The following is a 15,570-nucleotide window of genomic DNA, read 5'->3' as shown; positions in this document are numbered from 1 at the left end:
TGAAATAACTGGAGAAATCTATGTGGGACGTACGACGAACGTATCCAGTAGGACAGTACGGTGAAATGCGGCGTTAATGGGCTATGGTAGCAGACGATCGACGCGAGTGCCCTAGCTATCAGCACGACATCGCCTGCAGCGCCTACCTTGGGCTCGTGACCATATCGGTTGGACCCAACACGACTGAAAAATCGTAGCCTGTTCAAATGAGTCTCGGTTGGTAAGAGCTGATGGTGGGGAAGTTGGAAATTTGTGGTAAGGACTGTGGGACCAAACTGCTGAGGTCATCGGTCCATAGCTACTTAATCTAACTTAAACTAAGTTACGCTAGGGACAACACAACACACACACCCATGCCCGAGGGAGGACTCGAACCTCCGACGGGGGGGGGGGGGGGGGGGGGGGGGTAGCCACGCGAACTGGGGCAAGGCGAAGGCGTCTCAGACCGTACCGCTACCCAGCGCGGGTCAGATGGTGGGGCTCGAGTTTGGCGCAGACCCTGCAAAGGCATGGACCCTGGTAGTCAACAAGGCACTGTGCAATCTGGTTGTGGGTGCATCACGACGTGGGCTGTGTTTACATGTAATGGACTGGGTCCTCTGGTGCAAATGAACCAATCATTGACTGGAAATGGTTATATTCGGCTACTTGGGGACAATCTGCAGTAAATTCATGGACTTCATGTCCCCAAAAAACAATATCACATCACCGGCCCACAATTATTTGCGACTGGTTAGCTCAGAGCACTATGGGACTTAACTTCTGAGGTCATCAGTCCCCCAGATCTTAGAACTATTTAAACCTAACTAAGCTAACGACGTCACACACATCCATTCCCGAGGCAGGATTCGAACCTGCGACCGTAGCGGTCGCGCGATTCAGACTGTGGCGCCTAGAACCGCTCGGCTACTCCGGCAGGCGAGGCAGAATGGCTCAATATTTGTGCAAGAGACCTCCAATTACTTGTTGAGTCCACGCCAGGTCGAGTTGCTGCACTATGCCCGGCAAAAGGAGGTCAGACACGATACTGGGAGACACGACTTTTGTCACCTTAGTGTACATGCATTACCTCCGAGATGTCCATGTTGCAGGTCTTTTCTAAGTAACTGCGTTGTGGTGCCGTGCTGGTCGGGCCGTCGCAAAATTTTGCGGCGCCGGGTGTCGGAGGGGTGCCGGCGGGTGTCGGCGGCGCGGCGGGCGCGGGCGTTGGGCGAGGTCGGCGGCACGTGGCCCGGCGTGTCACGTGACGCGCGCCGCTGGGGCCGAGGCAGCGGCGCGGCCGCGGCGGGTCGGCAGTCGGCGCGCCGCCATGACGGGACCCGGAGCTGCCGCGTGGCTGTGGCTGGCGCTGGCCGCGGGCGCAGCCGCCGCCGCCGCGCGCCGCTCGCTCGCCTACTGGGGCGGGCTCGGCGCCGGCCGGCCCTCGCAGCCCATCTGCGTCGACATCCCGCGCAACATGAGCCTCTGCCACGGCATCGGCTACCTCAAGATGCGGCTGCCCAACCTGCTCGAGCACGACACCATGGCCGAGGTGTCGCAGCAGGCGGCGTCCTGGCTGCCTCTGCTCAACGTGCGCTGCCACCCCGACACGCAGCTCTTCCTCTGCTCGCTGTTCAGCCCCGTGTGCCTCGACCGCGCCATCTACCCGTGCCGGTCGCTCTGCGACAAGGTGCGCGTCGGCTGCGAGGCGCGCATGAACACCTACGGCTTCCCGTGGCCCGACATGTTCCGCTGCGACAGGTTCCCCGTGGATAACGACATGTGCATCACGCCGCAGGCGCGCGACGACGCCGCCGCCGGTGAGTAGTACGCCCACTTCTCTGGCAGCTGCAGCACGCGCTTCATTTTCAGTCGCCACGTGCGGTACTGCGTTCATTGTTGCAACGTGCACCCCCGTACTGTCTCTTTGGGTGGTGGGAAGCACTGCAGGAATCGTTACTGGCGACTTGACAAATATCGTAGCCAATTTTTAATTTTATTACATTTCATTTTTTGTTCCGTAGATCTACGGTTACGAGATCTTCAACGGTGTCGAACATGTCCTATATTGAAAATACATAATACGCATTTAAAAGAAAAAATATAGCTCCTTCCACAGATCCTGAGTTAAATGGTTCTCGGGTATGAGGAATTAATCGAAAGATCTGCACGTCCCTATTATTCTGAATTTCATTTGCTCGAAGGAATACTTCTAATCTAAATTGGCCCACTCTAAATCTGTATGTCCTGTCAGGCCTTTGAACGGTTTCTCCCGATATTGGTCCATTGTTACTGTACTATCTCTCGGAGTTTACTTGTACTCTTCCCAGACGGTAATGGATATAATTCACTCCAATCTCAAATAATGCTATAGCCTGACACTTTCACGAAAACAAGAAAGGAAATTAGAGACGAAAGAGAGCCAGATATTTTTTGAGAACACCAGAGAGTTGCTGTTATTATTATTATTATTATTAGTAATATACTCGATTAATGTGTCAATTTTGGGGTTCATTACTTACGACATACCAAACCTAAGGCCATTCCTTCAATAGGGTATGAAGTGACACAATTACGTAAGAGCAGTCGCGATTGTGACAAAGCCTTTGATTCATTGGTAGGATTTTCTTCGTTCTCTCTGTCATTTGCATGATCTATAGGCCTATTAGTATACAGCTTAAATGTACAGAGTCTATATCATACTAGGTTAACAGAGAACCTGGTGCATACTCAGAGGAGAGCAACAAGACTTGTCAAACACTGTACTAAAAGTTGTTTTTTAATGGACAGAAAACTAGCTGCATGATAATTTTCAGTATTATAATGTGACCACTATGCTTTCCATCAAAAATAATTTATAGTTAAGTAGGTGCCAACATGGCATCTGGTTAGTTTTTTTTTTTTTTTTTTTAAGAAAAAAAAGAGGAAGTTAGCACGCTAGTGCTCAAGGTAAGACCCTTAATTTCTCACGGAAGGCTCATAGGATAGAATTCCAATATTCGATTTGTGGGACAGGTTCCATGAAAACCTCACACAGAACCTATAAACTCCAGAGAAATGGAAGAAACTAAAATGCCACACAACACAAAGTACTCTCAGCTACGTACTTTAATTTGTCAGGTTTAGATGCAGATAAAAAAAAAAAACCAGGAAATCTATACATTATTTTTTTTTACTTCTTAAATTTTCCGCTTGTTGATTGAGCTCCTTTTTCAGTTTCCCTTCTGTCAGTCTCCATGACATACTTTCGTCTAAGAATATTTGCAAAAATGTAGGGATGATCTTCCAGTCAGCTTCAGCGTAGCTCATCTTCAGGTCCGATGCTGGTACTTTTAGACGTATTCTGACCCACTGTTTGCTAGCGACATGCAGTGAGTGCACAAGCTGACTATAATGTGAGAGGTGGTGGAGTGGTTGGCACATTGGGTTTTTAATTGAGTGGTGCGGGGTTGAAATCCTCTTTCGGCCATCCTGATGTACGTTTTCCGTGATTTCTCTAAACCGATCAAGGTGATGTTCAGGATGGTTCCCATGAAAAGGACACGGCCGATTTCCTTCTTCATCCTTGCCTTATCCTATATGGTATTATTGTTAATAACCCCGTCGTCAGTTGGAAGTTGAACCCCAACGTTCCTCTCTTTTCAGCTGTTCATGTCAGATTAGGCCTTGAGGAAACTTTGTGCTTATACACATCTAAATCTTCCATCCTTCTCAATGAAAATTGCAGCAAAAGTTCTCGTAGTTCCCTATCCAACAATAATAGGTGTTACTGCCGCCGAGGTACACTTACGGCACCGTTAGTGACAAAGCATACGGTACTTGAACTATAATTACTCTTTAAGTACGTCTAATGAAATCCTTTATCTTACATATCTTAATAACTTGACTCCATACCTTAACGAGAACTGTAGAGAATCTCGGTTTGAGTGGAAACAAATGCTCGCAACTTAATGGGTTTTTAACAGCGTAACAGTAAATGGAAGTCACTGCAGACATGGCTATTTTATGATGAATATGAAATCCACTACATTAACGTTTGAGGCGAAATATAGCTAGTAAATGGCTTGTAAATGTGACAATGGAAAAGCTGTCATAAACTGTTGTGGGTGTTCTATGCCTTATTTGTGTGCATAGGAGGTACGTGATATAATATAAGAGCTTTGTTCATCTCTGCTACGAGTGGCTTCCCAGAAGCGCGGTACTTTGTGGTCCATCTCGATAACATTTGTATAAAAACAGTCACACTTTGGTTTATTGATTTTGTACCTGCTACAGGTCGGCTGTATTATCTGTGAGATGTAACTGTAGTGTTTCGAGTGGACGCACTAACATAACGAAATGTTTAAGTGAATCCATCAGTAGTAATATTAAGTATTTCAGTCTTAATTAACATAATCGTTATTGTCATCTGTAGAAATTTGTTGTTTCAAATGGAAAACTTTAAATATGCTACTGCACATTTAACGGATTCCACATATGTGTGTTCTTGTTATTATTTATTCTTGCCCGTAGCCACGTAGTCCCACAGAGAACACAGCATTTGGTCAGAAGCATTGCGGGAGTGAGCATCCGTAGTGATATTTTGAGCATCTAGAGTCGAGCAGCAATGTAAAATAGATATTTATGCTAAATTTCGACTGGTGTCTTAATATGCACCAGTGATAGTCTCGGTTACCCACATGTTTTAATTTTAGTAGATGACATGCACGTGAAGATCCGGTATCAAACCTCGAAATACATCGTACAGTATTAACTAACACAATTCTTATCCCTTATGGTTTTCAAGTTGTCTTACATCATTGTTCAAGCAGTGATTTCCTACAACTATGTATATTACTAAATATATAAAAATACTAATAACTAATTATGGATTAATGGACTTGGCGATGTGAACAACTGCAGCACATACTCGTTTAGAGAAATCAGCTACTCTCGTAGAACCATTTGTTGCTTTCTGCGGTAACCGAGTACTCAGTTTGTGACATAGTTGTCTTAAAATCTTAAATGCTGTTATGTGTGAAGTTAACACTGTAGGATACAAATATCATAATGTCGTTTGAGAGTAAATCTATGGCTGTACAACTGTCCGAAATTCCTCGAGGATGTTCAATTATGTATGACTCACTTTACATACAGAAGAATTATGTTTATTTGATTGTGTACTCTTAAGGTGAACGTGACGTAATGAGAACAAAAAGATGCACAGTCAGTGAATATTGCAGACTGACGGGGAAACACATGTCAACAGTTTCGTGAATAAAAAAAAGGGCATGGGCTGTACCAAGACAGCTTTTTCCTTTGTATTCAACAAGGCTGGGGCATCAGTCGAGACACCTTCTTAAAAACGGTCCAATTATACAACTGCATGACGGAAGACCTAAGTCAACAATCCAGACAAAGAACCAAAGCACAAGCGACCACGTTCGTAATGGTAGGCAGGTGACGCCGATCGTAGCTGCTGCGATACAGAAGAGTGAACGAGAAATATTTTGTCTTTACTGACATCGTGCGTCCTCTTTCTCGTTCGCGAAAAAAAAAAAAAATCGTACAACTCGACCTGGACGGTTGACCAGGACTTGAGGTGCCAGTTCAGTGCTGACAGAAGTTCAGCGAGAGATTGAAGCTTGAGCACAGTGAAAAACTTACCTTTCTGAATGCTCACGTGACAGTTAGGTCACGTGAGAATAAAGTGCCAAATGCTTGTAAGTTCATGTTCCACTCTGTTAGATTGTTCGATAGAAATACCGGAATCGTATTCGTATTAGTGATCCTTCTCTACTGATACGATGTCTTCTTCGCTCAATATAATGGAAGGTTTCATATCGTTGGCAGTTTCGCTACAAAAACTTGTTCCTGGCGATGTTCTACATCTACATTCATACTCCGCAAGCCACCCAACGGTGTGTGGCGGAGGGCACTTTACGTGCCACTGTCATTACCTCCCTTTACTGTTCCAGTCGCGTATGGTTCGCGGGAAGAACGACTGTCTGAAAGGCCCCGTGAGCGCTCGAATCTCTCTGATTTACATTCGTGATCTCCACGGGAGGTATAAGTAGGGGGAAGCAGTATATTCGATACCTCATCCAGAAGCGCACCCTCTCGAAACCTGGCGAGCAAGCTACACCTCGATGCAGTGAGCAATACTCAAGTATAGGTCGAACGAGTATTTTGTAAGCCACCTCCTTTGTTGATGGACTATATTTTCTAAGGACTCTCCCAATGAATCTCAACCTGGTACCCGCCTTATCAACAATTAATTTTATATGACCATTCCATTTCAAATCGTTCTGCAGATTTAGCAAATGCTTTGCAACTCTGTGTCTCCCATTGTTACATACGTGGAGTGATATTCTAAGAGCTTAAGATAGTGTGGGAAACCAGTTACTGTTAATCTGGTGTAGTCAGATCGTGAGGACGAACACGTATTATTCTCGTTTTATTGAATACACCGTGACAGAACAGAGAGGTTTCGGAACAGCTCTGGATATGAGGAATTATTTGTCTGAAATAACACATAACGCGATGACACAGAGAAACCCACTGCGGTTCCCATTGTCACGTCAGTATATCTCTTGTCACACTGCCTCTCAGTTCTACGTCACTGCTAAGGTCTTTAATTAGACACAGGCAGCCAACTCAGAGCAGCACCGAGTTTTGGTATTCAGGACGAGGGATGTACAGCTCATTGTGCTTCCCGTTCGCATGATGGATGATTATTTGAAACATTGCTCTAAAATTACAATAGATGTGTAACATGTGTAAGGAGTAAACTCTAGACCTTCTATCACTTCTTACAGAACACACACTGCCTTAAGGAGTAGACAGTTAGCGTCCTAGTAGTTTATACAGGACGCATATTACCCACAGACATTTAGTTAGATAAGATATGGAGAACTGCTGTCAGGCATACGTCAAAAGTAATCCAAATTTCTTTTGTTGTTGCTGGTGACATTAGAAGCGAATGATGACAATAAAATGCAACGCACCGTCTCTGAATTATATTGTTGGTATTTCATGGGCACATTTCCGTAGAGCAAGTAAACAGAAATTATGACAATTTAAATAGATAAAAATACTTTTCGCGATAGGGTTCGAGTGATTTGCCAGTTATGTTAACTCGTTATCAGCGCATGTAATGTCAAATGCTTGCACAGTCTGAAATTTGGTGGAGAAACACTTGTTTCCCTCAGTGTGCATCAGAATTTTTGTAGAGCTTGGTGAAATCCTGATAAAATAGAAACATAAACCGGAAATGAGTTAATCGAACCATAATGCAAAACACCTGAAGATTTAAATAAAAGTTATGCTATTAGCACTATCACTGAAGTCTGCAGATTTTCAGGGTAGCTCTGAAAGGGAACTTTCTTCGTCTCTATGTCAGTTTCTTAATGTCGCAAGATATATTTATTAGTATTCGAAGGTAGGAAGAAAGAAACATTAGGCGTAAGTGTCACGTCGTCGGACCTCGTGGTTTAGCGATAAAGCGCGTGCCTAGAAACCTAGAAGTGGCGGGACCAAATCCCGGTCCAGTCACGGAAATTTTCGGTCTGCATTTACTCTGCATTCACCTTTCAGCGATTTGAGGAGCTGCTAGGAACAACACGTGATTTGGATTCCACATTAAAATATAGGTCCCTTTTTCCCATTACTGTAGCCTGTCAACGACGATGTTATCAATGAAGCACAAGCTCGGATTAAACAATGATAGGGAAGGAAAGCAGTCACCCTGTTTTTCGCCTTACGAGCTTTAGGGAAGCCATGTAAAACCAAACTGGGTGGCTGGACAGGGTTTTGAATCCCGCCTCACTGTAATGTGAGCCATGTGTCAAGGTCTAGCTCGGTTTAGTATTCGGTTCTTTTCAAAGTGATCTTCGTTTACAAGTTCGAAATTTTATGTTACTCTTAACAGTTCCTAACAAGAACGGTTATGTGGCCACCACGTGGCAGTCTTAACGTTTTCTCTTATCTCTTCGAACCGCTGAGAGATACGGAACTTAAGAATAACAATATTAGAAAGCAATATACTGTTACAGAAAGTGATCGAATAGTAGTCACCAGAAGGATGAAATAAAAATTTACACGCGACACATAATGACCAGTCCAGTAGCATGTCCTCACTAATTTATGTTAATGTTAAGAGACCACTTTGGATAGTGATGGTTCAGACTCTCGTAAAGATACAAAGGTTTATAAGGAAGAAAGTCAACGACAGAAAATCTGCCGTGTAAAAATTTTGTCTTAGCTCCAGCCTCAGCTGCTTGTTAGGCAAACCCGAGCACAAACTCAACATACGACTGTTACTTTTCCCTAGTATCAGATATAGTCAGGCAATGACGTACTCAGTTCTTGAACAAGCCGACTGTCGATTCCTCGACCGATATGAGCTCTTAACCTTCCTTCCTTCTCAATTCTCCATCGGTCCTTTCTGATTCATCGTTTACGCTGTTTCGCGAAACCACCGAAAGAGAATGCTTTAACGATTCCATATTGGATCCTTGTATCTTCTACCCACATTCTGTTAGGAGAGAGTGTGAACCTTTCCCAGAAAAGTGATAATAAACGGGATACCTATAAAACAGAAATAAAGTCGCGCACGTTGGCGCTGCAAAAAGCCCATAAGTTAAGTAAGGTTAATTGGAAAATATTATTCCTGATGTTTAGAATTGTAAACAACAAGATGACATTTAAATGTAGGATGCCTACAGGGCGAGTAATAAAAGGGGTCCTTTACATCACCAAGGAAGTTAACAATACATAAAAGAAACAAATGAACTAAAATGAATTTTATTCCTAGTTGTTCTCTGAATAAAAATTTCATACATTAGCTGCAATGAGCATAGATTATTACCCAATTGTGACATGAAAATTTGTTTTGGAGCGGAACGCAAGTCTGGATTTCTCGCTTTTCGTTAGCGGTTGCCAGAATCATTTTGGCTATCCGTGCACGCTCTCCGGACCGATCCAAACCGCCGTTTATCACTGACCACTTTCTTATATCGCAGTTTTATGTACGCCTCCCTTTAAGCTCGCAACATTACTTGATTGATTCTCAGGGACAATGACGCTACTACAAGGAATTGAGATCACTTTATCGTCTTATGCCCCACCTCGGCTTATGATACATACATGTGATTTGAAGGTCAGCAGCTATACGAAATATTATTCCAAATTATTCGCTGAATGTGAATTTCATGACCTCAGTAGTTTGGATCGAGCCGCGGAGCGTGCACGGATATCCGAAATGGTTAAAGCGACCGTCGCGATAAGCAAGAAATTTGGGCTCGAGTACTAATTTTTAAGTCGCAATTCAGTAATACACCTATATTCACCACAGCTGACGTCTTGAAAGTCGCATTCAGCGAATAATTTGGAATAATATTTCATTTAGTTACGACCTACTCGATTGGTATCACGAGGCTGAATTTCATATGGTTACTGATCGTCAAATCATATGTAAGTAAAATGCATATCTTATACAGCTAAAATTCTGAGAGGAGAACTTCTTTGAAGTTTGAAAAGTAGAGGAGAGCTGCTGGCGGATGTAAAGCTGTGTGGCCGGGTCGCTATTTCTGCTCGGGTAACTCAGTCAGTAGAGCATTTTCCGGCGAAAGGCAAAGGTTCTGAATACGAACGTCGCTCTGACACATAGTTTTAATCTGGCAGCAAGATCCTTTACGCGACTCTGGAAAGATGAAAAATGTATTATCGATTAGATTTTTGGCGTGCACGCGTAGAAATCACATTTCTTCACGGGATATTTCGACTTTATACATTTCGGGCATCTTCCGAGTGAGCCTCTAGGCTGCAGCTACAATACTCGCCCGTCGCTTTAAAGCTACAGACCGCCCTACTGAGCACGCGCCCACAGATACACGAATTTTTGAGAATGTAGATTATGATATACAGAACTGTGACATCTTTATAATCTTATAACAAGGACGTGGAAACAGTGAACTGCTATTTCAAGAGGAACAGGGAAAAAAACATGTCTTCGATCATTGCTATTGCTTCAGACCCTGCAGCAATGAGGACCCAAGGGTAGAGAACGTTCGTGTACTATGCTCTGCGCCACCTCACGGCCACTGTGGTAAGATTCTGCCAGCTCCTGATAACAGGAGCTGATGTTCGTACACCGTATCTAATGCTGGGTGATCCATATTAAAAATTAATATTTTCGAATGATTCGATTGATTCACGTGCACCACATAGAGATGACGACTACTGACTCACCGAAAATCGTGATGTCTGGATCAGTATTTGTCAAGACCTTACAGTCTGAAAAATATATATATTAAATTCATATATATTAAATTCATCAAGAAAATGCCCTTCTGATTCGATTATACAAAAATAACCAACAAAAAATCCAGTAGCCATTTTGTAATACACTATTAAACTTCCATTTACATCTATAGATATACCCCACAAGCCAATTTACGGTACATTGTTCCGATATTACAAAGGCGTACTGAAAAGTAATGCCTCCGAATTTTTTATGTGGAAACTCGAAAAGATCTTTAAATAAAACTAAGTGTATTAATATCCTACATTTCCATTATTCATGTCTACATATTTATTTGCCAACATAGTTACTGTTGCGTTGATAGCGTCACTCTAGAATGTTTGACTTTGTTCAGGGAGCCGCAACCTCACCTCTGCTTGCGCCGCTTCATCGCCATCAAAGTGAAGTCTTCGAAGGTGGTTTTTAAGTTTTGGAAAAAGATGGAACTCTGTCGCACACGTTGAGGTTAGCACCGCGTTTCCCTTCCTTACGATCACGAACAACCCAACATCGCCCATTACTGACGTCGATACAGTCATTACCGTACACGTCTTTCATGATTTCAGTTAGAGGGACGTTTTCCGCGGTTAGAAATTCAACCACAACACGCTGTTCCTCACGCGCCAACATACAATGATGATCCGAAACATTATGACCGCCTGCTTTATAGCTTGTTTGGCCACCTTTAGAACGAAATACATCACTGATTCTCCGTATCAGGGATCCGACATTTCATCGGTAAGTTTGTGGAGTTATGTGGCATTAGATGTAATTCGCGTAAATAACGGGCCACTAATTTGCGAGCGCGGTGATGGCACCCGATAGCGATCAAAATGGCTTCAATAGGATTTACGTCAGACGAATTTGATCACTGAGACATCAACGTGAGTTCATTATAATGCTCCTCAAACGACAGTAGCACATTTCTGGCTCCGAGACTAGTGCAGTTATACTGCTGAAAGATGGCATCGCCACCGGGGGAAGACATCAAGCTAAGTCGTGCAGGTGGTTCGCAGCTGTCAGCGTGTATTCGATTACTACCACAGTTCCCATGCAAAAGCAGGGGAATGTCTCCCATATCATAATACTGCTCCCTCCAGCCTGCGTCCGTGGCGTGGTACACGTTTCGAACCGCCGTTCATCTCAATAACGGCGTTTGTGGAGACGACCAGCGACCTAAAGTAGCAAAAATGTGATTCGCCCGAGAAGCGGACTAGTTCGAATTGATCGGCGATCGAATCGCGATGCCCCGTGCTCACTGCACTCGTAGGTGACGATATCGTTAGATCAATATGTCAACACGTAGTGATGGTCTGCTGCGGAGCTCCATGTTCTACAACGTACGATGAACTGTGTGCTCTGGAACACTTGTGTGTGCACCAGCATTGTGCTCTTTCGGCAGAGATGCCATATATTACCATCTATTTCGCAGAGCAGACAAGTCTACGAACCCCACGTTCTATGAAGAGTCGTGGACGAGCAACCATTTGGCGCCTAGTTGTAGTTTCATTGTCCGCCAACCTCTTTCCGCAGATGATCACGACAGTAGCACGTGAACAATCGACCAATGCCCGTTCTTAGCCTCTGCGTAATAATAATATACCCTTTGTCAGAGCCACTGATGTCAATGGATTTCCCAATTTACAGCCCATATCTTCGCTGCAGTGATCCCCTTTCCGGGTCTGCTCTGCTTATATGCTTTTGTTACTACGTCACGTGCCCGCAACGCCACTAGGTGGCGTCCAACGTCTCTGTGGACAGTCGTCATAATGTTTTGGTTTATCGCTGTAGTTACACGGAACCCTCTAGCTGCAGAGGGATGCAACTTGCTTCAGCGAAGCAGGAAAGTCGACCGAGCAATATGCGTGGCATATAATACCTCAACCGATATTGGGAACAGAACAAAAAATTGCAAGGCATTACTTTGCAGCACGCCCTCGTGTTTATTTTCTTTCTTATTGCATTGCGGTATTCAGTAATTGAAAAAAGACTATGTATATATATCGCTGTGCACCCTACTCTTTTTCATCTCGTTCTCACGACCCTATGCGTCATATACGATGATGACAAAATAATGGTCGCACAGTCTTCTTCGAGTACAGGTTCTATATGGTTGCCCATCAGGGTTTGACGAGATCTATATCGTATGTTTTCCAAGGATTCCCATTTTAGTTCCCCGAGCATTTCTGTTACATTTTCGTCCTTTTAACATCCTCCCAACGCATCTCTGAATTCGTTCGCTGTCTGTTGTCATGCCTACGTGATAAGGACTCCAAACACTGGAACAATACTGTAGAAAATGTTGTACTAGGACCTCGTATGATGTTTCTTTTTTCCCCAGAACCCTTCCAACAAATGCAAGTCTTCATCGTGCCTACATCAATAATGATTTTAAGTGATCTTCAAATTTTATATTTCTTTTTGGTATTATCCCTGAATATGTATACGATGTTCACTACTAATTTTGTAATAACGTTCTATCGGTTTCTTTCTGTTTGTTATAAGTATTGTCTTACATTTAACCACATTCTATTGAAGCTGCCATTAATTACACCGAGCGGATATTTAGTCCATGTCTTTTTGCAATTCCTGATCCTATCTTTCGGCTAAACCGATGGGGTACAAGTATGCATATTTTGTTCTTAACAACGAGAAAGAGAGATTGAAAATCCCGCAGAAAAATTTACGATCAGGTGCTGTTTGAAAAGCTAGTTGCAGACCATCACACTGTGAACCGGTTGTCAGCGACATCCGGCATCACTTATACTGTCATAATACCTGAAATCAGTCATCAGTGCGATTTTGAAGACTTTTCAGTAATTGTCTGATGTCTTCTCACGCGTTTAGTCATGCACTAGTGTCTGGTTAGCAAAATGTGACGATAAGATCATGATGATGAGTTATAGCCAACTTGTCCTGTTCATGCTGGCCAAATTCTGGCAAAGAAAATTCTTCTGTTACCATAATTTGTACAGCACAACGACCATAAACGCACTGTCGGATCATAACTGTTCTGAGACGTTCTCTACTAACGTTTGTGATAGTTAAAAATCCTGGAAAGAATGATCAACATGAATCGTAAGTTGGAAGATGTTACCGAACGAGATGGTGCATTGATTAAGACACTGGTCTTGTATTCGGGAGGACGCCGGTTCAAATCCCACTCTGGCCATCCAGATATGTTTTACGTGAGCTCCCTAAGTCACTTAAGGCGAATGGCGGGACGATTCCTCTGAAAGGACACGGCAGATTTTTTTTCCCCAATCCGAACTTGTGGTCCGTTTCCTAATGACCTCGTTGTCAACGAGGGGTCAAACACTAATCTTCCTTTTCCTTCGGGGAATGTTTAACGTAGAGTGTCAGCAATAACTGATTCAGTTAGCAGAAAGCTGTCATACACGTCAAGTCCAGCTGCGTTCTCCCTTTTGCTACTGGAAAGGTCAAACGTGAGAGCAAGAGCCAACGTACCACGTCGACGTCAAAGGGTGCAATATCTGCATGTGAATGACTTTAAATGGAACATTATAATCGGTTCCAGGGAACGTATTTTCTTACCATGCTACCATCGCAATGATGTGTGTGTGTAACCAATAGACAGAACAGGATTGTATATGGCTACGAGAGGGTGCTGGCCCCCGCAGTTGCCCATTACACAGGATGACAACTACCTTGACCTTATGGCCGTAACGGATAATATAGCTTTGTCTACAGTGTTGTCTCGACGCTGGAGTGGGCACCTGAATGCCGCTGATAGAGTGCTGGGTGGCAAAATATATTACTTCCGCAAGAATCCAGTTTCTACGTGTTCTGTAGTGATGGCTGCATAAGCGTTAGAAACTACCTTGATGACTGCTGTCCAGCAGACTGCATTCTTGAGCAGCATAGCAGAGAAACGCCAGATTCTGTGTTTTAGGCCACCACTGAACAAAAAATACAATACCAACTAATATTTATTGGGGAGAATGTGGACATGGACCGGAGAGTTTTTAGACAGTTCCTGACTCTCCTTCAGGCACCATATTTCAGCACGACAGTGCACAACCATGTGTGGCGGGAAATGTGAAAGCTATCACTCAACAACGATGAGTAGCTCTCCTGTACGTTCGTCTGACATGTGTGGCCGTCGAACGTGTCTGGGATATCATTCATTCTTCAGGGTCCTTCAACAAAAACTGTTGCTGGTTTGTGCCCTTGGACTTCAGACGACAGCAGTTCCAGTCCCCTTTCGACAATGCAATAGTTCCCCAAAATAATTTAAGGCAAATCTAGGATGGTACCTCTGAAAAAGACACGGCCGATTTCCTTCTCCCTCCTTTCTAATCCGAGCTCTGTCACGAATAACCTCGTCATCGTCGTGACGCTAAACCTTAATTTTCCTTCCTTCCTATCTTCCTTCACATAGTGTGGAGAGAGATTCTGTAGAAATATAGCCATGTTCTCTTTAATCCTGTGCCACGAGTAGATGTCCTACTTTTCGCTTGTGGGTGCTTCACACTATACTATTTTTTTTTTATTTTTTGTCCAGACGGCATATACAATTCTGCAGCCCTAATTATGTATGTGCTGTCATGAACCTGATCAGCAGTATAACGTATGCTTCTTGGTGATTGAGCTCTCTGTAACGTCAGAGTAGTATAGAAGCGAAGGAGAAAGCAATGGCAATACATTACAAAAAATGAGAAAGCTAGGAAAAGAAATGAACTGTTTATGTCCGTATGTTCACAAAATCTCTGTAAATACGGAAGAGCGTCTAAAATAGGTGGAGGAGGTCTCCCACGTTTCTTTGAAAAGCGGGTGATGATGACCGCGATATTGAGCGCCCTAAAGATGCACAACAACATCATCTTTGAAAAGAATAAGACTCTAATAAGAAAAGTCCTTACTGCAGAAAATAACGGCTTTGTGGTTGCCTTTATGTGAACGCAATTTATGTTAATGGTATGAAACAACAGTTAGGTATGTAAAAAAAACTGCGGGAGCGTTTGACTAAAGTTCTAGCAAAAGACTGTTCGGGCAACTAAGATAGGCTGGTGAAATCTGGTTTGTAAACGCCGATTAAAGTTATAAATAGCGTCTACCGCAATATGAGACAGACATTTCAGAATAAAATTCAGGAGTCAGTCGCACAGATATTTTTATTTCACTTTATCGGTTTCAACAAATTAATATGTGATTTTCAGAAACCTACAAAATTAGGAGTGCTATAAATCAGTAGACCGTGGGCATACATTTATCTAAATTACAATAAATGTGTTACAAAACTTGCTTATTGTTGCTTTTAACAGATGTCGGTATGTTCTACACAGAAC

At 43.4% G+C, this 15,570-nt stretch overlaps 1 protein-coding gene across 1 annotated transcript in view; it reads left to right on the top strand.

The window, feature by feature from the left end:
• Positions 1 to 1,252: 1,252 nt before the first annotated feature.
• The window catches only part of LOC126298753 (secreted frizzled-related protein 1-like), a 361,533-nt gene continuing 347,215 nt past the window's right edge, over positions 1,253 to 15,570 (top strand). Inside the window, exon 1 of the mRNA XM_049990199.1 lies at positions 1,253 to 1,799. Within this exon, the coding sequence (XP_049846156.1) occupies positions 1,310 to 1,799 (490 nt within the window). The 5' untranslated portion in view covers positions 1,253 to 1,309. The remainder of the gene's footprint in view (positions 1,800 to 15,570) is intronic.

The sequence above is a fragment of the Schistocerca gregaria genome, chromosome X (assembly GCF_023897955.1).
Source record: "Schistocerca gregaria isolate iqSchGreg1 chromosome X, iqSchGreg1.2, whole genome shotgun sequence".
NCBI lineage: Eukaryota > Metazoa > Arthropoda > Insecta > Orthoptera > Acrididae > Schistocerca > Schistocerca gregaria.
This window is presented reverse-complemented; position numbering and strand designations above follow the sequence as displayed.